Below are 20,282 nucleotides of genomic sequence, written 5' to 3'. Positions count from 1 at the left end.
CATTCTTTTCTGTCATGGAATGAGAAGTGATCTTAGGGGAAAGTGTTAAGGATTTTGAGAATTCTTTCAATCCTTCAATACTTTCAGGACATGTTGGGAAGCCTTGCTGGAGGAGGAAGCCCGCTGAGCTGGGTCTGGAAGGACCAGCCGGGACTCTGCTGAGGGGGTTGGGGAAGGGCATTCTGGAAGGGGAAAAGCGGGAAGAGCTCTCTGCTTCCAGGCATGGATGAACGATTCCTAAGGTCTTGTCTGGGGACTCCGAGGAACCTGTGGGCCTGCAGGTTCCGGTCCAGCTGCATTTTTGCCTGAGCCTCATCTGGGAAGTGGTGATCTGTGCAATCACAAGAAAAGTCAGCAAAGACAATCAAGGAAGGGAATCCAAGGTCAAGACCCTGGCAACTGCCCAGACACCAGAATTCTGGCAAACTGCAGTGGCGCTGTGTGACTTGCTCGGGATGACCCGGGGTTGGACTCCCCAGGGAGAACGGGCAGCTGAGCCCCGAGGAAAGCAGATGGACACTGACTGTGTTTGAGCCCTGATGCCAAGCACCCGCTGCTGGTATCCTTGGGCAGGCACTGGCATCTCTCTGGGCTACTGCATCCTTAACATCAGGTCACACAGTTGGATTCCCTATTGATTCCAAGTTTCCATACAGCTCTGAAAGAGTCTACATTGTTGGATTCGGAATCATGGCAGGAAAGGGGAGGCAAAGGGCCTGGAAGTGGGCCGGGAAATGTGTTAGGCAAAGACAAAAGGGAAATGGGGAAAGAAAAAGACAAAACATGTATACATGCGTCTCCTGAGTTACAGAACCTCTAGGTGGGAAGATGACTGGGGAACTTGTCCTTTTGATCCTTCTACCCCCAACTTACCGGAGAGAAGCCCCAACAGAGAATTGGAGACCCCTACGGGTTAACTAAGCTGTGTGATTTGGGGGGAAAGTGATAAACGGGATGAAGGAGCCAATCCTTGGTCCCTCCTGGAGAGCAGCAGTGGGGGGAGGGGGCACGTCAACATCTGGAGGGTGGCAGGAGCAGGAGAAGCAGCTGGTGGGCTTATCTACTGTGGGAGAGAAAAGGGGGAAACTAGCTAGCACCACAGAGCTTTAGGAAGAGAGCACAACCTTCGTACCCAGAGTTAGGAAACCCAGCAGCCCTGCCCATCTGTGGTCCTAGGAACCAAAGAGGGAACAGGACACTCAGGCCACAGGAGGGGAACCCGGAGGGGCCTTGGACCCTGGGCTGTGAGCCCTTGACCCACAGTGTGGCCTGGACAAGCATACTCATTCCTGGAATCGCTGTCCTCCCTGTATGAAATGAGGCATCCTACGTCCACTACTCCACAAACTGACATTCTTGGACTCTTTGATCTTCAATTATGTAGGTCTTTAGAAAGTCACCTTTCATTTACTCTACCTCGTAGGAGTATTTTAAGGAAATGTATAAGAATAAATAGCCCCAAGCGGGGGAAATCGGAGGGGTAGATGAACCATGAGAGACGATGGACTCTGAAAAACAAACTGAGGGTTCTAGAGGGGAGGGGGGTGGGGGGGATGGGTTAGCCTGGTGGTGGGTATTGAGGAGGGCACATTCTGCATGGAGCACTGGGTGTTATGCACAAACAATGAATCATGGAACACTAAAAAAAAAAAAAAAAGAATAAATAGCCCCTTCACATGAACTAAATCATTAGAGGAATATTGACCAGAATAGCCTAGGAGTGTTTCTCTAAGTTGAAATTTTTCTAGAGGTGCAGCTAAAAGCGATCATACTCACCCCTGTTTGTAGACCCATAACCGTTGGCTGTGCCGGCTGGGCCAGGGGAGGTGTGCAGGTGAAGATACTAGGAAGGGTGACAGTGGTGCCCATGTTTCTTTTCCCTATTGTCACCTGCTGTAGGCTCTGCGCAGAGCCCAACTCAGAGGGTCGCCCAGGAGCCCCATCCCCTGGCCTCCTTGCTTTCCTCTGCTCCATCTAACTACTCCCCTTCCTGTCAGTCTTTGCTTTCTTTCTTGAAGCCAAATATATATATTTTTTCAATTAAATATTTTTTTTATTCTTATGTTAATCCCCATACATTACATCATTAGTTTTAGATGAAGTGTTCCATGATTCATTGTTTGTGCATAACACCCAGTGCTCCATGCAGAACGTGCCCTCCTCAATACCCACCACCAGGCTAACCCATCCTTCCACCTCCCTCCCCTCTAGAACCTTGTTTATTTTTCAGAGTCCATCGTCTCTCATGGTTCGTCTAACCCTCCAATTTCCCCCGCTTCATTCTTCCCCTCCCGCTACCTTCTTCTTCTTTTTTTTTTCTTAACATATATTGCATTATTTGTTTCAGAGGTACAGATCTGAGATTCAACAGTCTTGCACAATTCACAGCGCTTACCAGAGCACATACCCTCCCCAGTGTCTATCACCCAGTCACCCCATCCCTCCCACCCCCCCCCACTCCAATAACACTCAGTTTGTTTCCTGCGATTAAGAATTCCTCATATCAGTGAGATCATATAATACATGTCTTTCTCTGTTTGACTTATTTCGCTCAACATAATACCCTCCAGTTCCATCCACGTCGTTGCAAATGGCAAGATCTCATTACTTTTGATGGCTGCATAATATTCCATTGTATATATATACCACATCTTCTTTATCCATTCATCTGTCAATGGACATCTTGGCTCTTTCCACAGTTTGGCTATTGTGGACATTGCTGCTATAAACATCGGGGTGCACGTAGCCCTTCGGATCCCTACTTTTGTATCTTTGGGGTAAATACCCAGTAGTGCAATTGCTGGATCATATGGTAGCTCTATTTTCAACTTTTTGAGGAACCTCCATACAGTTTTCCAGAGTGGAAGCCAAATATTTTTGTTGTTGTTGTTGTTGTTCTGGAGTATTTCAAACATGCTGGCTGCGAGGCTCAGTCACCTGGGTATTTAACAAACACTTCTACCTTCAAGATGCCAGACCTCTGTTTCCTCAAGTGTAACACTCTGAGAGGATTGGACCCCCACCAGTGGTCCTCACTCTAGAATATCAAACACACTCATGCAGCAACCACTCAGATTTAAGAAATGTTAACTTTATGCCATATTGACTTCAGAGTCTGAAAGAAGGAAAGAACCCCACTAAGATGGAAATAAAAAATGGGAAATATTAAGTGTTGGAGAGAATGTGGAGAAACTGGAGCCCTCGGGCATTGCTGGTGGGAAAGTAAACCAGTGTGGTGACTGTGGAAAACAGGATGGTGGCTCCTCAAAAAGTTAAACACTCAGCAATTATACTCCTAGCTATATACTCAAAGGAGTTGAAAGCTCAGAGACCTGAACAGATATTTCTTTCTTTTTTTTTTTTTTTTTATTTGCGCGAGAGAGAATGAGAGACAGAGAGCATGAGAGGGAGGAGGGTCAGAGGGAGAAGCAGACTCCCCGCCAAGCAGGGAGCCCGACGTGGGACTCGATCCCGGGACTCCAGGATCATGACCTGAGCCGAAGGCAGTCGCTTAACCAACTGAGACACCCAGGCGCCCTGAACAGATATTTCTATATCAATGCTCATAACAGCATTATTCCCAGCAGCCAAAAGATAGAAACAACCCAAATGTCCATTGACAGATGAATGGATAAACAAAATGCGATATATACATACAGTGAAATATCATTTGGCCTTAAGGAATGGCATTCTGATACATGCTACAACATGAATGAATCTTGGACATTACACTAAGTGAAATAAGCCAAAGGACACATATTGTATATAATTCCATCTGGAATATATGGAATATATGGAATATCCTACAGAGGATCAACACGATACCACACCGAGGTCTATGGTACAAGTCGGGGCAGGAATAGTCAAATAGTCAAATCCATAGAGACAGAAAGGAGAATAGTGGTTACCAGGGGGTGGTAGGGATGGAGATCTATCATTTAATGGGGACAGTTTCAGATTGGAATGATGAAAATGTTCTGGAGATGGTGGTGGTGATGGTTGCGTAACATGCATGTACTGAAGGCCACTGAACTGTACACTTAAAAAGGGTTAAAATGATCAATTTTATGTGTATTTTATTGCAACAACAGAAAATAATTCATCCCTTCAAGGCTTGGTTCAAATGGTACCTTCCTCCTGCTTCATCCCAGCCTACATCCATCCACATCCGATATGCCCTTTGGTAATTATTTGTTTCATCAGTCTGAACCAGAGAAGACATTGTATGTGTGTCTGTGTGTCTGTGTGTTTCCTTTACACAGAAACCCCAAGAGGGAAAAAATGGAAAAGCCATTCATTAATTCATTCAACAGGCATGATGGAGCACCTCCTGTGTGGGGGGTGCTATATCAAGCTCTGGGACAGAGGATCAACACGATACCACACCGAGGTCTATGGTACGAGTCGGGGCAGACAGCCAGGGCAGGACTACACTGGTGGTGAAGGGGGGAGGATGTGGAGGCTGACGGGGGAGGGGGCTGTCCTCAGAGGGGGTGCCTTTGAGCTGACTTTTGAAGAGTGGCTAGGGATGAAGTAAAGGATAGCGACTGGGATGGCATGTGACCAGACCTGATTATGAAAGAGCCTGGGTGGGGAAGTCGGGTTAGAGATGTCACTTCAATTCGACTGGCTTGGGCCTTGCCCGGCGGTGACCTTGGGCAATTACTTAAGGTCTCCATGTGTGAAAGGGGGGACAAAAGTATCTGCCTGGATCACTGTGAGAATTAAACAGGATAAATTCTGTAAAGCAAGCCTTCACCCCTCCTCACTGCGTCAGCTGGAGAAGCCCCCTTGTGGTTGAAGAAACCTCTCTGCTGCTGAGAATGTGTTGAGGAATTGCCAGAGCACAAAACTTTCTGCTGTTCGGTTGTGTGGCCCCGATACCTTCAGCCACCCACTCAGAGGGCCCTATGCACCCCCTCCACACCCCAGTTGAGCTCGGTAGGAACGCCCACCACCTAGACTCCGGGGTGGGGGCAGTCAGTTTGGTCTCAGGACTGTCTGCATCAGTCCATCTCAGATCCTGCGGGTCTGGGCTGGGGTCAGTTATAGCACCTAGAGGGTTGAGAACGAGTTGGAAACCAGATCTTCTGACCTAGAGGCCAGAAACTCAATGAATGAGGGTATGCATGTGAGTGGCACATGCGTGGAAGCTGCAAGGCGGCTAAAGCTGCACCCAGGTTTTGGAGAGAAGTAGTGCCTGAGATTTCTATTGATGGTTTTAAGTAGTATTTTGGTTTTGTTCTTGGAAATGGCAGTGAATTCCCACTTTAAATTCACTCTGCATGCATCTCTGATTAATTTGTGTTTGTCTAGAGACTTTGGGATTTGCCAAGTCTCCGTCGATAAACTAGAGTGGACTTCAGAAGAGGTAATTATAGGGCTGGAGCCGAGAGGGGGGAGGGGAGAGGAGGCCTGCCTGATGGAGGAACTAAGATGCCCCCCCAGCCTGCAGAGAGCCGGCCGGTCGACGGCAAGTGCCTGCACAAATGTCCACCAGAGGACCTGCGGGGTAGAGCCCTGTCCGGTTAAAGCCCTGGCAAAGACTGAGGGGTGTGACAAAGCACAGGGTTTGGAATGGGGAAACCGGATTTTTGGGTCCTGGTTCCAGAAGAGAGCTTACTTGGCTTTGTGACTGGGGCCGGGCCCCTAACTTGTGTCTTCATTTGTAGGATGGGGATAGTTTAATCCCTGCCTTTTGTTCTTGGTGACCTCAGTCAGAGCCAGCCTGGCCCTCAGCCCCTCTGAGAGGGTCACGTCCAACAAAGCCCCTGCTGAGTGGGGCTGGACCTGAAACCTCCTTTGCCGGCCTCTGCTGACTGTTAGAGATGGAATCTGGCCAAGAGTGGCTGGCTACCAGACTTGGGCTTGAGGCTGGTTTCAGAAGTGAGAGCCACACCATCAGATTCTCCCTGAGCATTAGAAAGGAAACCAGGGACCCACTGACACCAGTCTGTAGACACCATGTAGGGACATTTGCAAGAGGAGGAAGGGGAGGGAGGAGGGGAGAGAGGGAAAAAGAAAACACAAAAAGGCAAGAGCACCCTCCATCCTGACCTGGTTCCCCGTCCAGCTTGCGGGAGGCCCGCTGAGCATACTACCCGTCCTATGATTCCCTGTAATGTCCGCATTCCTGCCTCAACCTCCACTTTTTCTATTTCTTGAATCCCCAAGAGCCCAGCCCACCTGGAAGAGTGGCTGAGAGAATTAAGTAAAATAATGGATGAAGCTGAGGACTCAGACCCGGGGCTCTAACTCCCCTGGAGGCACCATGGGCCCTTGGCTGCTTTTCTACCCCAATACCCCAGCTTGCTATTTCTGCGTCCAACTTAGGGACACTCATCTTTTGTCCTGCTGGTGTCCTTCCACCCCCAGTCCCAACAGCTGTCCCTTGAGAGTCCCTTGCCCACTTTGTTCAGGCTCTGTGCAGTGCCTGGCAGCCCCTGGCTCCTAACAGGGCCTCGGTAGTATCTGAGGGCTGATCGAGCGCAGGAGAGATGACATTCTCCACTCACCAGGAAACCCTGGTCCATCTCGGCTCTTCCTTCCCCTCACACTCTGTGCTCAGGCACAGAGCCCTAGCATCACGCTTCCTGTATATTTCTGCCCTCGGTCCTCTCCACCTCAGCCAGGTTTCTATCGCCCCAGTGACTTCTCCCCACTCGGTGCAACTGCCTTTTGCACTCCGCCTCCCACTCAGCCCCTGGGGGACCCAGGGCACTGTCACTGTTCGGGGCTGCCCGTCGTTTGGTTTTCAGATTACCAAACCTCTTTTGGGTCCTCAGGTAGGCTTGCGCCCACCTCCCTAGCCTCACTGTTTTCCACTCCTGGCTTTGCCTTTGTGGCTTTGGTGACAGAGGATTGTGATCCTGAAGTGGCTTTGTCCCCGCTGTCCTTTCTGCCTGGAAGGCTGCACTCACGCCGCCTCTCCTGTCCCCTCACTAGCTCCAACTCATCTCTTAAGACTCGCTCAGCCATCTCCTCCTCCGAGGATTTACAAGGCTTCTCTGGGCTGGTTGGGCACCCTCCACGGGGGGTCCCAGAGTCTCTTGTGCCTTTATCAGAGCACCCACCCGACTGTGTTGACCTTGTTCACCTGTCTGTGTGCTCACGAGCTGGTAACAGCCTGGCCCATGAGTGTCAGGAAAGCTTTGGGAACAAACGTCTGGAAGCAGCAGACCTGGGTTTAAAGCCTGCTCTGTTTTTGTTTTTGCTTTGTTGTTGTTTTTTAGCTGTGTGACTTTGGGCAAGTTGTCTAGTCTCTGTAAACTTTAGTTTCTTCAACTACATGATAGAAATAATAATAATCCCTGCATCACAGGATTACTGGGAAAATGAAAGGCAGAGCGTGCAACAGCCCTAAGCGCCATGCCCCGCTTGTAGGGAGGGCTCCCTGGATGTTAGCAGCTAACACAACTAAGGAAAATATTTCTAAGACCGCCAGGGCAGAAGGTCTCCAAAAATCAGAGCTAACTCTGCTGTTCCGAGAAGAATGAAGAAATCTCTTAGAAAACCGCAACAACAAATCTTCTTTAATGTTCCTGCAAGAAAGTGGGGGAGACGTGCTGAAAAAGCCAGGCATCCTGCACGAACCATGATTGAGATTTTGAAGTGAAAATCAAGAAGTTTAAAGGAAAACATGGATCTCCTTTGGGGGCGGATGAGGTTGAGAGACTGGAGGGACAGATGGCAAAAGGTAAAGGTCAGAAGTGGGGCGCTAGGTGGCTGTGGCGCGGGGTGGACTTAGAGCCACGAGTGAGCGAGCTCCTAGGGAGCAGATGCCACCCCTCCGGGGCGGTCAGGTGCTCCTGGACTTGTCCGGACGACTCTAGGAATTCGAGTCCTCACGAGATCCTAGAACAACGGCTCCCAGGGCGCCTGGGTCCCCGTAGAAGGCAGCAAGTAGACATTTTCAGACGCCCTAATGTGTGTGTTGCGACCGGGGGCGTGGTGGCTGCCCGGAGCGAGTGCTACGGGGGTTGGAGCGATTCCCAAGGAGCGGGGGCAGGGCTCGGGTGTCCCCACCCTCATCCCCCGGTCGCCTCTGGAGGAAGCCAAGGCATTAGCGCGCTGGCCCGGGGGCCAAGAGCCAGGCGCTCTAGGCACGCCTCTGCCTCCCGGGTTCGACCTCAGTCTCCTCCTCCGCGCAGTGGGTTTGCTGCCCCGCGGTTGGAAGAACTGCTCTTGCAGGCCCGCCCGAGCCGGCCCCTCGCCAGAACCTCCCCCAGGGTTCGGGCCCAGCCGAGTCTCGCGCCCTCCCGCCGCCCCCGGGCCCCGGACGAGGGGGAAGGAACCGCCAGCGGCTGCGGGCGGGGGCCGGGCCCGGGCCGCGCACGGAGCTGGGCGCCGTGGGGCTCGGCGGAGGAGTTTCCCCCGCGGGGGCGGCGCGCCGGGCGGGGAGGGGGTCCGAGAGCCCCGGGCGCGGCCGGCGCGCCAGGAGGTCGGGCGGCGAGCGTGACCTCACGGGGAGGGGCCAGCGCGGCGGCCCGGGCGCAGAGCCGAGCGCCGAGAGCGCAGCGCAGCGCCGGAGCCGAGCGGCCGGGAGCGCACGCCGCGGCCCCGATGGAGCGGTACAAAGGTGAGGGCGCGGGTCCCGGCGCGGCGCGCACGCACGGCGCCCTCCGGCCGCACCGCGCCGCCTGGGAGGGCTGGGGCCGCCGGGGGGCGGCAGCGCTGGCGCTTCGCGTCCCGCGGGGACTCAGGTGAGCAGCCCCGGCGGCGCCCGCCCAGCCTGGACCTGGGCCGAAGACCCGGGCGACGACGGCGCCGCGGGCCCGACGAGGGGGCTCCGAGGTGGCGGCCGCGGCCCGGTCCCTGGGAGCCTCCCGGGCGCAGAGGGCGGGGGTCGGCGTGGCGAGGCTTCCCACCTGTTAGAGGAGAGACGGTGCGCTTGGCGACCCACCTCTCAAGCGCCGGCCGCCCCGGCTGCCCCGAAAAGATGCGGGAGCCAGGGAGGCCCTGAGTGAGTTCGGAGCCGCGGTGCGCTGCTTGGGGGCAAAGGAGCAAGTCGTTGGGTCGTCTGGCCCGGGCGCCCGCCGGAGTGGAGGGCTGCCCGCGGACCCCGGGACAGAGCCTGAGCTTGGGGGGGCGTGGGGGCGGGTCGCGCAGCTCCGCTCCCGCCGGGGTGGGCTGCTCCAGTCCTCCGGCCGCTCCGGTAACCGTCTCTCTCCGAGCCCTTCGCTTCTCCATCCCCAGACAGGGGTCGGGCGAAGTGGAGGGCTGGGGGGCCGAACGGGATGCCCGGCAGGTGGAGCGCGCGGAGGCTCAGCTCCGTGCGCCGCTGGGCAAGTTTTAGATTTGGCCGAGGGCGGGGATCTTGGCCAAACCCTGGTGGGCGGACGAGCCCGTGTCGTGCCCGCAGCGAGCCGGTGCTCGGAACCCCGGTGCCGGAGTCTAGAAGCCAAGGATTAAAGATCTTTTGGAAAGAGAGTTTAAAGAGCTGCCCCTTAAGCGGGGCGCTGCGGACGCCCCCTACCCCCATCTCATTTGGGAAAGTCTCTTGCGCTCCCTTGCCCTGGACTCGTCCCTGCCAAACCTGCGAGAGGAAATACTGTTTCTATATTTATTTTCCCCTGGGAGAGGGTAATAAAGGAGAATGCTCAGATTCCCAAGGAATCTCATTCCCAGTGGTTTCTCGTTTCTAAGACTGACATAAAGGAACCTTCTTCTGGGACTGGCTTGAGTTCCCTAAACTAGTCGTGTCTGTTGATTTTTCCCACTGCTTTTTCTCATCTGGGTCACCTGGTTGCAGGTGAGGGTGAAAGATTTACATTTTAGGCAGCACTTCATGCAGAAGGAGAGGGTCTTTGCCAACGGCTCGGGAAGCCGACTGCGGGGGGACAGTGTTAAATTACTTGGCAATCTTTGGTTTCTTTCTGTGAACCCTCCCTGGAGCACCTCTCTCATTTCTAACCGGGTGGGTTTTTTTTCGTCCCAGATTCTGCTGAGATCATGTCAGTTTTGTGCTGGGATGACTGAATGCTCCCTTATGTGGTCTCAGGACACTTGAGGAAGCCACAGCCCCTCGCTTTGTAAAATGGCAGTTTGCTGCTCCCTCTCCCACTCTGCCTGCCCCTCGCCCTTTGGGAGGGACTCTCGCAGGGAATTCAGGACTTTAGCTGGAAGCGGGTGGCCTCTGAGGTCCCTCTTAACTCAGGGTGTGCCTTTTCTGAATTGGGAAGTGAGGGAGTTGCTGGCTCGGGTTTGAAGGTCCAGGGTACAAGCTGCTTTCTCAAATCCGCATATTTATCCAAGTTAGGGCAAATTACAACATTGGGGGTCTTCTTTCTAAATGCCCATTATTATCAGAAGCTTTTTGTATTAATAGCTTTTGACTTGGCCCTTGACCTGAGAAAGTCTTTTTAGTTATCTTTTTATCTTGGGAGTTTAAAATCCTCCCACCCTGGAGCATCAAGGGATTTTTGCCAACTGAAGGAAACTTAGTTTCCATTTCAGAGTGTTTATGTTTTCGGTAACACATGTATCTGCCTCATCATTTTGCAGTAAATCAGAGTGATAAGTGGATACAGTTGAGAATTATCTGGATTGCAGAAGCTAATCGAACTCATCTTTTCCTGTTTGGAGAGGGAGTGAATACTAATGTTTACTAACTATACCTTTCAGCTGAGGAATTTAGGGATCCCCCCACCCCCACCCCAGGAACTTAGAAGTCCCCATTCTTTTGAGAAACCGATGACTTGTGTTTTGAACTCTCATTGAATTGAAAAGTTGGTCTGTGCAAAATGAAGCAGGTGGGCCCGGTCTGAGATTAACCAGGGCAGCTCTAACTGGCATCCGTAGTCTTCTCTTGCTCATCAGAGGTCGAAGGTGTCTTTGTTTTTAAAGTAAGATTAAATCATTATGGAATGACTAGGTATCTTTTTAACAACAGAGTAAAACGAAAAAGCAAGATTTACCTGGGCTTTTAGAACATATAAAAATTACGAAGAAGAAGTCTCATTTGTGACACTTTTAAATTTTGTTACTGAAATACCCCATTCTGTGTTTCTAAATTCCCAATTTTGAGCTCTCCCAAATAGGTAGAATGCCTCATTGTGTCCAGATTCTCAAAAAAAAAAAAAAATTTTTTTTTTTAATTTGTAAGTCTTATAAAGCAGTTGATATAGGAGAAATTGTTTTCCATGTTCCCTAGCCTGTGATACATATTGTGTATCCTCCAATGCGAGCCTGTCATTTTTAGGCTCAGCTGATTTTCCATTGTTTTGTAGGATGTAAAGAGAGGTCTGGAGCTAAAGAGTGGTTGGAATAGCACCCTCTGTCTAACGTAGAAACATTTCCAACTTTTCCCCCATCCCATCGAAGTCATTCTGTTAGATAGCCATGGCGCTCTCAAGCAAAAGCTAGGGGTAGGGGTGGGGAGAGACTATGTAGGAGTGTCTTCCGAGTGAGATGGAGTTTTTATAAGAGTTCTCATAAAAAGTGATGGCGGAGCTGTTTCTTGTATGTGAATCTTCCGTGTTGTGTAAGCGGTGCCAGCATCTACAGGGGCCCTTGAAAAGGTTCCCATCCTTGGATGTTTACATATTTATGACTCTCATAAGAGCACCCTTGGATCACCGTGCCCATTGGCTGAACTCACACCATGTGGTCAAGGATTCTGGTTCCTACTGCTCTTCCAGCTGGTGAGTGTGTCTAGGGCCAAATGGGACTGACCTACTATCTGTGGATTGCACTTGGACCGTCCCCCCGCGGAAGCTTCCTGAATTTGCATCACACTTGGATCTGAGCAGTCATGGTTGAGCTATGCGCTTTAAGTTGGATCACAGTAATTGGTTGAAGGTGTCATCCTTCTTTTTCTGTTTTTGTTTGCTTGCTTCTGAGTCAGATCACTCCATTCCCGGGAGAGGGCACTTTGTTCTAAGGTACTGCAGGGTAGAGATGAGCTGGGAAGAGTCAAGCCAGTAAAAATTCTTGAAAGCCTAAACTGGGAGTGCTGCGATCTGTGGTCAGGGAAGGTTTGAAAAAGAAACACCAACTAAGAGAGGTGGGCGGATTGATAATACTCATTTCAGAGGAATCATCTGGATCTTGTGTTTTCCATGCTTAGGAGCTCAGGTTTTTCCCTATTGAAACTGTACCTCAGGCAGTGGTTCTTAACCTTAGCCACATATGGGAACCATCAGGGGACTTGAAAACAAACAGGGATACGTAGGCCCCACTCAGGACCTTCTGACTCAGTTGGTTTAGGGTTGGGGCTTAGGTATTCAGGTGTTCTGATGTGCAGCCAAAATTGAGAACCCCTGAGAAAAGATACGCAGTTACATATCCACCTTCTTCACCTGGAAAATTAAAAGCAAGCGGGGAGTAAGACTGCTACCCCCTCCACACTCCCGTGATGTGCTTTAACCTAATCTGTGGTACCGGCAGAAATCGAATGTGATTCTCCTGAAGCTGTCCTAGGCTTTAAAGGCTGTGGGAACACTGCTTCCAAAACCATCTCAAAAGGGATGCTGCCCAATCCCAAGCTCAGGGTTTGCTCATGGTTGGACTTGACCTAGAGCCTTTTTGACTTTGAAGCTCTTAGTGTGGGAGTCCTTGATGCGTTGGCAGTGGAATGGTCTGAAACCGAAATACTGAGGGGTCCCCTTTGGTGCTGAAGGGCCAGGCTGGGTGGTGGCGGGAATTCTGCCGTGGGCCCTTCCCCTCTTCTGAAGGGGTAGGAGCTCTGGGAACTGGGCTGGAGCCAAGTACAATTAAAGGGCCAGGAGGGGCCAACAAGCTTCAAAGCGTAGGAAGCTGTGCCAGTTTTCTTGCAAATCCCTTTAATGATGGGAAATGTTTCTCCAAAGACTTCTGTCATTCAGAGATGGGAGACTTTCCCCAAGCTGAGGGAGGATGGCACGTCTGCCCAGGCCCCGGCCGAAGCAGGAAGCAGAGCAGTCATGGCGTGAGGACGAAAGCGGTGGCTTGGGAATGGGGAGACCTGTGCCTTCGGTTTCCTTGGACAAGTCGCCGAGCTCTCCAGGCCTCAGTTTCCCCATCTAGAAAACAGCCTCCAGTGTTGGTCTATCCTGACTTACCAAGCACTCTTCAACGCTCGTTGCTCTGTGGTCACTGAGGAATCTTTGGAGGAGGATGTCTTGAGGAGAGGGAAATGAGGGAGGGAATATGGATAGCCCAACGAAGGTCAGCTTAGGGTTGTGATTCTTATAAATAAAATCAATTTCCTGGCGAGAGCCGAGAGTCACAGACAGTGGGAGAGAGACTGCCATTGGCCATGTGAGGAATTTGTTCCTCAAGGACTTGTGTGTGAACGCATCTCCAAAGATTGTTAGGGAAGGCCAGAGCCACCCTCCGAAACACAGAATTATTCACTCCCGTTTGACAGACGGGTCAACTGAGGTCTAAAGAGATGAAGCAACAACTCAAAGTCACACAGGATGCAATATCCCTGAGAACTGAGTTTCTTTTTTTTTTTTTTTTTTTTTTAAAGATTTTATTTATTTATTTGAGAGAGAGACACAGCGAGAGAGGGAACACAAGCAGGGGGAGTGGGAGAGGGAGAAGCAGGCTCCCCGCAGAGCAGGGAGCCCGATGCGGGACTCGATCCCAGGACCCCGGGATCATGACCTGAGCCGAAGGCAGTGGCTTAACCAACTGAGCCACCCAGGCCCCCGAGAACTGAGTTTCTAAAGGGTAGAATTCCTGTTCTACTAACAGCAAGGGTTTATTTAGAAAGAAGTACTCAAAGCAATTTCAGACCACTTCCTTCTCCGTGTCCCTTTAGCCAGGAAGGGACTAGCTGCTCAGTGAAACGCTCCTCAATCTTCGGGGCCTAGTCCACATGCCTCCTCTTCCGTGAAGCCTCCCCTGATTCCGTCTGTGTTCCTGCACTACTTGAGGTATAACCTCATCCACGCCTGGTATATCATAGGTGAATGAATGTCACCTTGTCTTAGATGTCTGTCTCCTCTGTCACACTGAATGCCTTCTAGCCTGAAATCTTGTCTTTCTCCTCCCGGCGCCCCTCCCCCTCAGCCCCTGGTACACTGCCAGCACCTAGGTCCCCGGGGCATAACTGGGGCATGAGGGAATGAATGATTCCGGGCATTGGCAGCACATATTGTCTGATGCTCTGGCTCTCAAGAGCAGACCTGGTTCCTAAAGGGAAATGGAGCAAAATCTCAAAGCCACATCCCATGAGTGGAGACAGAAGCCCACGGCGGTGGCCCTTGGCTTTCCCGACTTGAGCCTTATTTCTGTCTGTTCCAGCACAGGGGTGTTGCTGTCTGGTGGTACAGAGAAGGATCCTGCAGGTTTCTGCTTGTGAGTATGAGCCTGCCTGTGCTCTCTGCAGCAGCTGACCTGGCCTCCAGGGCTCCCGAGGGCGCAGACCTGGCTCTGCCCCTGCTCTGGACCCATGGCTGAGGGATCTTGTGGAGCTGGGCGCTGGCCTGGGCGCTCTGGGGCTCGGGGTTCTAATCTGGCCTTTGCCACTAACTTGCTGTGCGACCTTGGGCAAGTCACTTAATCTCTCTGGGCCTTGTTTCCTCATCTGTACAAGTGAGGATAATGATCACTAACCTGTCTCACAGGCCGCTTGGTGGAATAAATGGTAAGAGTTACTGGCAGATACTTTGAGAAGGGGCAGTGTTGAATGGGTCCAGGAGAACAGCTAGCCTGAGGCCTCTAGGACATGGTTGTGACCCCAGCATTTCCCGCCTTCTTGTGTGTGTATTGAGGGGGGAATCCTCTGTTAATGTGGGCACCAGCTGTGCCCATCACATGCTTTTCCAAGCTGTTGGGAGCTCTGAGTTGGGGAAGCTCAGCCTGTTCCCAGGTAAACTAGCCTCTCCGAGAGAGAACATCTGTGCATTTCTCTCGAGTCAGCTGGAAAGGAGGTGGGCACAGAATTGCTCATTCTCAAGCCTCATATCATGGCCTTGCCTGACTTTTCTCTGATGTCTCGGTAAGTTTATCTAGGAGAAACCCTTAAATTCTAACAAGAACTTCAAGCTGTTTATACTCATTTTCTATTTCTTGGCTCTCCCCTTCTCCCTAGTTAGTCTCCAAATGAAAAACCCCACTGGGGGAGGAAGGGCGAGGAGAATGTATAGAAAAGTAGGAGCCAGCATCGGACTGGAGTGAAAGCAGAATGAGCCCAGAGCACCTTCATGTCCCATGTCTCTCTGCAGTCCGATACCGGGGAGGCCTGGGGTGGGAGCCGACACCCACGGGAGCCCTGCTCTGCTGTTTTCTCAACACACCCCTGAGTGCTTTTCTCACTTTTTTGAGCCCCTCCCGGGGACTTCAAAGACAGCTGCAGGCCTGTTGGAGTGTGAGCTCTGTGCAGGGGCTCAGCTGCAACAGCTTGCATACTGGCCTGCTTGCTATGAAACCGAGGGAGGACAGTCAGCTGTTAGCTCAGAGCGAGCAACCTGCTGCTCACAGAGGCATCTGAGCGGGGCAGATGTGCAGCCCTGCCCTCGGATGTGGCTGTCCCAAGGAGAGTGACCAACTCTCCCGGTTTGTCTGGGACTTTCCTGATTTTGCCCCTGAAAGCCCCAAGTCCCAGGAAATCCTGTAGTTCTGTGGATGGAGAGGGGAGGTCACCCTGTTCCCAGGCCTCTGCTTTATTTAAAAGGCCCGAAATCAAGAATTTGGTTCCTCCATAGCAAAGATGAGCTAGAGCCAATCATTTCATGTCCTTGGCAAGAAAGTAAAAGTCCCAAGCTTAAAAACCAACAGTTTGTACCTAAGATACATCCCCCATGTGCTAAGTGGAAGAAGCCAGCCTCAGAAATCTTCCACACTGCATGATTCCGTTTATGCGACTTTCTGGAAAAGGCAAAACTAGGGGGAAAGCAAACCAGGCCATTGTTGCCAGGGCTGAGGGAAGGGGTTGACCACAAAGGGGCACGTGGCAAGTTTGGGGAATGATAGAAACATTTACGGCTCAGATCTTGATAGTGGTAGTGGTTCCATAGTTCCAGGTTTTTTGTGAAAACTCAGAAGTGTATAGTGTGCAGGGCATTTTTCTTCCCTGTGTGTAAATTATACCTCCAGCAAGCTGACTTTAAAACAAACCCTTGTGGGGCGACTGGGTGGCTCAGTTGGTTAAGTGTCTGACTCCTGATTTCAGCTCAGGTCGTGATCTCAGAGTCCCACGGCAGGCCCCTCACTCAGCGGGGAGTCTGCTTGTCCCTCTTGCTCTGTTCCTCTCCCCACCCCCCAACACTGGTTGTGCACACATTCTCTCTCTCTCTCTAAAATAAACAAAATTTTAAAAATAAATAAAACCCTAGCAGTTTGGGGTGTTGTGGCGATTGAGTGTCCCATTGGCCATCACAGGTTGTAAGCAGAATCTGAGGTCTCTGTGTTTTCCTGTCTTCAGCGATCTAGAGGTACAGCAGAAGGGAGTGAAGAATTTGGGTAGAAAACAAAAAGATGGACTCCTTGACAGCATCCTAAGTGCAAGAGACTTTTTCCATTAGGCCCAAACAGTGTGAGGGTGGAAGCTCACCCTCTATTTAGAGAGAAGGAAAAACCATTCTCCTAAACTCAGACAGCAGATGAGCCCAGGAGGGTCATGGAATAGCGAAGCATTAGTTCCGGGCTCCCACCCTGGGAACTCCGAGGCTGCACACATGGATCTAATGTATTGAATCTGGCCGCCTTCCTGCAAGTCTTTTTTTTTTTTTTTCCCCCTCACCAATAAAGTTGTTGAATTGGAATTGAGTACCCAAATCTGCCCCGTAATTCCTTCCTGGCTGACTTTTTGTTTTTGGAAGTCCTGCTTGTCTCTGTTAGCTAGGAATGATTTTGAGGCAGGGAGAACCCATGATTTAGCAAAATAATGCACCTAGTTCCATATGATGTAAGGGATCGGTCCTCTTGGTTCCAGACAGGGGAAGTCTCCTAGGCACCATGGCAGGAGATGGGATGTGGGATTCTATGAGAAGAGGAGCACTCTGGTGGTCCTGATGGAATCTGAAGATCTTGGTGGTTTCTGTTTGTTTGCTTAATCAAAACCCGTGTTGAATTGGCTTATTCCTCAGGCGAGTTGTGTCTGGATCTATAACCTGGGGAGCTGATCCTGTGTCTTCCCATCGTTCTTAAATACAGCGTGTTGAAAGGCTGTAGAACTTCCATCCATGAGAAAAATCTGGGCCTAGATCACGTTCAACCATGAATTACATAGAGTTTCCCGCACGCAACTCTTCTTACTCACGAATCTATCTAAGCCAGTGGTCATGCACAGAGCCACTAGTCGCTCACAAAGGCAGGTCTGTTCACCTGTTCTTAGGGTATTCAGGAAGAATTGCTGGGGCAGTCCTTAGTTCTAATCGTCTTGACTTTGTCGGGGGGTGCTGCAGGGGGAGGGAAAGAGGTAGGAAATCTGTTTTGTATGTATTCAAAGTGAAACATCCCTGATGCAGGGTCAGGCCTAGCTTATCGTGGGTCCACCTAGGAAAGGCGAGGTTTGGGGCAGCCCAATGGTCCGCTGCTAGTTCAAGTTCCAGAATGGACAGGCTGCAGAGGCGAAGCTGGGAATGCCTGGGTGGGGGAATTCCAGATACTTCCTTACCTGGACCGCAGTTGCTGCCACCATCACCGGGGACTACCCCGGCACGCTGGCATCCTTGTGGGTTGTGGGGATGATCTTAGCCTCCCTGTTAGACCAGCAAGTGGGAACCCTGCCATTTCCTTCCATCCTCCACCCCCTTTTTTTCTCCCCCAGTTTTTACACAACAGGATTTATTCATGCTGACTGTATTCAGGTCCCCAGATGGGGGGAGAGAAAGAGATTGTGTTGAATGAGCTTATTGTTTGGAGGTTTCACTGACTTCTTTTATTTAATACCCACAGTCCTGGAACATATTGAGCTGATTTACTAAAATTCAAATATGGGTCCTTTTGGAAGGAACTCTGCTAGGGTGCTTGGTACCCCTGATGTCGGGGCTGGGACCTATTGGGTGGTGTGTTTGCTTGGGACAGCGCCTCTTCATCGTTGTGGTCTTGGGTCCACAAGGGGTAGATATTCTTGGTGACAATCCCAGGCTCCTTATGAGCTTGAGATGGTCACCACCCCACCGCCCTTTGCATTGTCTGGCCTTTTGCGGCCTCGCCTCTAGACAAGTGGAAGGAAATAAAGGCTGGGGATGTGGCAGATCTTGGGCTGAAGTGGTGAGTGTCAAACGACCTCACACACTTGCTGCTCGAATGCCCAGTGCAGTGCGGCTGGTCCATGATGGTCAGGGTCGAATTGGATTGTGTGCCTTTTAGCGTGTTTTAGACATGGGGTCCCTGCAGTCGATACCGCTGGGACGGTGGCTGAGCACCCTGGTGTGGGATGGCCTCATACAGGGGTCTGCACGGCCACAGCATAGTTGGACCGTGACCGCTCCTGGTGTCCAGAGCTCTTGGGGATCTCCTGAGAGAGCAGCCGCTGCAGGTCCTTGAGCCGGGGGAGGCTCGTGTCCCCTTGGGGATGGTGGAAGCCCATCTCTGGTTCAAGTTCACAGCATCCCAGATGCCCTAGAAGTGAGCCTGTGGCAGAGTGAGTTGGGTTGATGACAGAACCGTCACAGGCAAGTGTGAGTGTGAGGTGCTCCAGGCCCCCTCTCGGGCACCACACAGGAGGCTCAAGGCTCGTTCTGCTCCTGTGAAGGTGGCGTCCTCCCTCCCTCTCTCTCCGCCTCCCTCCATGCTCTCCTTTCATTCCCTCATTCTCCCCTCTTGACTTTCTGCCACTCTCTCTCTCTTTTTTTTTTTCCCTGCCACATCCATTGTTCAGGTCTCCTGAGTCTTGAGTTTAGAAAAGGGATTCCCTCTGAGAACCTGAGGCCAGAAAGACCCAGAAAGACCGACCCCCCACCCCCACCCCTGGGCCCCAGGTCTCTAGTTCTGTGGGGCTTTCATTTCTAGTAGCCATGGCTAGAATCCTAAGCTTCCCCAGGGGGAGCTGATGACCTCAGAGTCGGGGTGGGGAAAGTGGGGCTTGCTCTCAGCCAAAGAGCATCTCATTCCCTCCTGGCAGAGGCGGCCAGAGTGAAACTCTGTTCAGCATAGCCCCTGATGTTTCCTCAGGCCCTAGAAAGTGTCGTTCCAGATGGCCTAATGCAAAGAAGGCCGCCTTCTCCAAGCCTCATGGTCCACGCCACTGGCTCACCCCGGGACCTGGCCAGCCATCCCATCGGGCCCAGTGCAGGTTAGTGCCACGGTGGCTCAGATTCCCAGGAAAGAGCATTCCTGGCCTCCCTGTGCGGGTCCTTAAACGGCCCTGGGACCTGCTAACCTCCGAGGGGTGGGGGCTCCTCCCACCGCCCCCCCAAGCTCCCTGGCAGTGAGCATCAGAGGAGGGCCTGGCGTCCACACAGGGGGAGCATGAGAACAGTGCCGCAGTTTGGATAAAAGTTCCAAACATGAGGGCTCAACACTGACGAAAATAATTTTTTCCCATTGACCTCCTGGCTTCTCAGTGGGCAGGCGTCCATCTCCCGCCCATGTGCTGGAGGCTGGGTGTGTGTCACTGGAAACTGTTCGGGCTGGGAGCAGACCTCTGAGAGTTATGGGGTCCAGGTGTCGCTCTGGGCCCGCCACGCACTGGTTCCCCCGAGAGTGGGGAAGGCCAGGGAAGGCCGGGGAAGGCCCGTTTTGTTCTCAGAGGGGGAATTCAGTCTGCGGCTGCTTTTGAGATCAAATCCTTCTGAAGCACGACTCCCTCCCCTGCCCTCGCCCTCCAGCCCTCCGCTTGGACCCGAAGAGACTTCGGGACTGGAGTTCCCTGGTGCATCTTTTAGTGTGGGGGTTTTGGCTTCTCTGACCCCAACGGGAGGGCCGCGGTGCGCCCAGGTTTGCAGGGAGGCCCACGGATGTTGTTGACGTAAGCGCGGACCGGCAGCGAGAGTCGGGGCCTCTGGTCACTCTCAGCCTCAGTTCTCCAGCTCGGCCCCGACTCCTGATGCCCACAGGGCAGCTGACTTGGGGGAAGGGGGTCGGGGATTGTGCTGGAAAACGCCTGTGGTGGGTTGGAGGGATGCAGGGACCCTGATCTGGGGGTCTGTCTTCCTTCCCTCCTGGCATTCTTGCAGCCCTAAACCTGTGTGGCTGGCAGGGCCGTGGTGAACTGGGAAGAGGCTGGTGAGAGCCTTCTCTTCACAAACATCAGACGTGAGTGGGATGTGTGTGTGTGTGTGTGTGTGTGTGTGTGTACTCGTGTCAGAGGAGAGGGGGTGTCAGGTGACAATTGGCCCCATTTTCTTCGAACTTCCTAAAGCTGTTAATGCCCTCCAAGGGTACAAGTGCTGTCTAACAACAAG

General features: G+C 52.1%; 1 protein-coding gene across 4 annotated transcripts in view; it reads left to right on the top strand.

Moving 5' to 3' along the window:
• Window positions 1-8,083: 8,083 nt before the first annotated feature.
• The window catches only part of AFAP1L2 (actin filament associated protein 1 like 2), a 95,173-nt gene continuing 82,974 nt past the window's right edge, over window positions 8,084-20,282 (top strand). For 2 of the 4 annotated variants that reach the window (XM_045878885.3, XM_064595297.1), the window contains exon 1: window positions 8,084-8,578. In XM_045878885.3, the coding sequence (XP_045734841.1) occupies window positions 8,563-8,578 (16 nt within the window). In that variant the 5' untranslated portion in view covers window positions 8,084-8,562. Of the gene's footprint in view, window positions 8,579-8,680; window positions 8,703-14,263; window positions 14,287-20,282 lie in introns of those variants that run through there. The other 2 variants (XM_064595298.1, XM_064595296.1) reach the window with 2 other exon arrangements.

This window comes from Mirounga angustirostris, unplaced genomic scaffold (assembly GCF_029215605.1).
Source record: "Mirounga angustirostris isolate CCGP_5_RB_7025 unplaced genomic scaffold, mMirAng1.0.hap1 SCAF_6, whole genome shotgun sequence".
NCBI lineage: Eukaryota > Metazoa > Chordata > Mammalia > Carnivora > Phocidae > Mirounga > Mirounga angustirostris.
The sequence above is the reverse complement of the archived record's forward strand: the minus strand, read 5'-3'. Positions and strand labels throughout refer to the sequence as shown.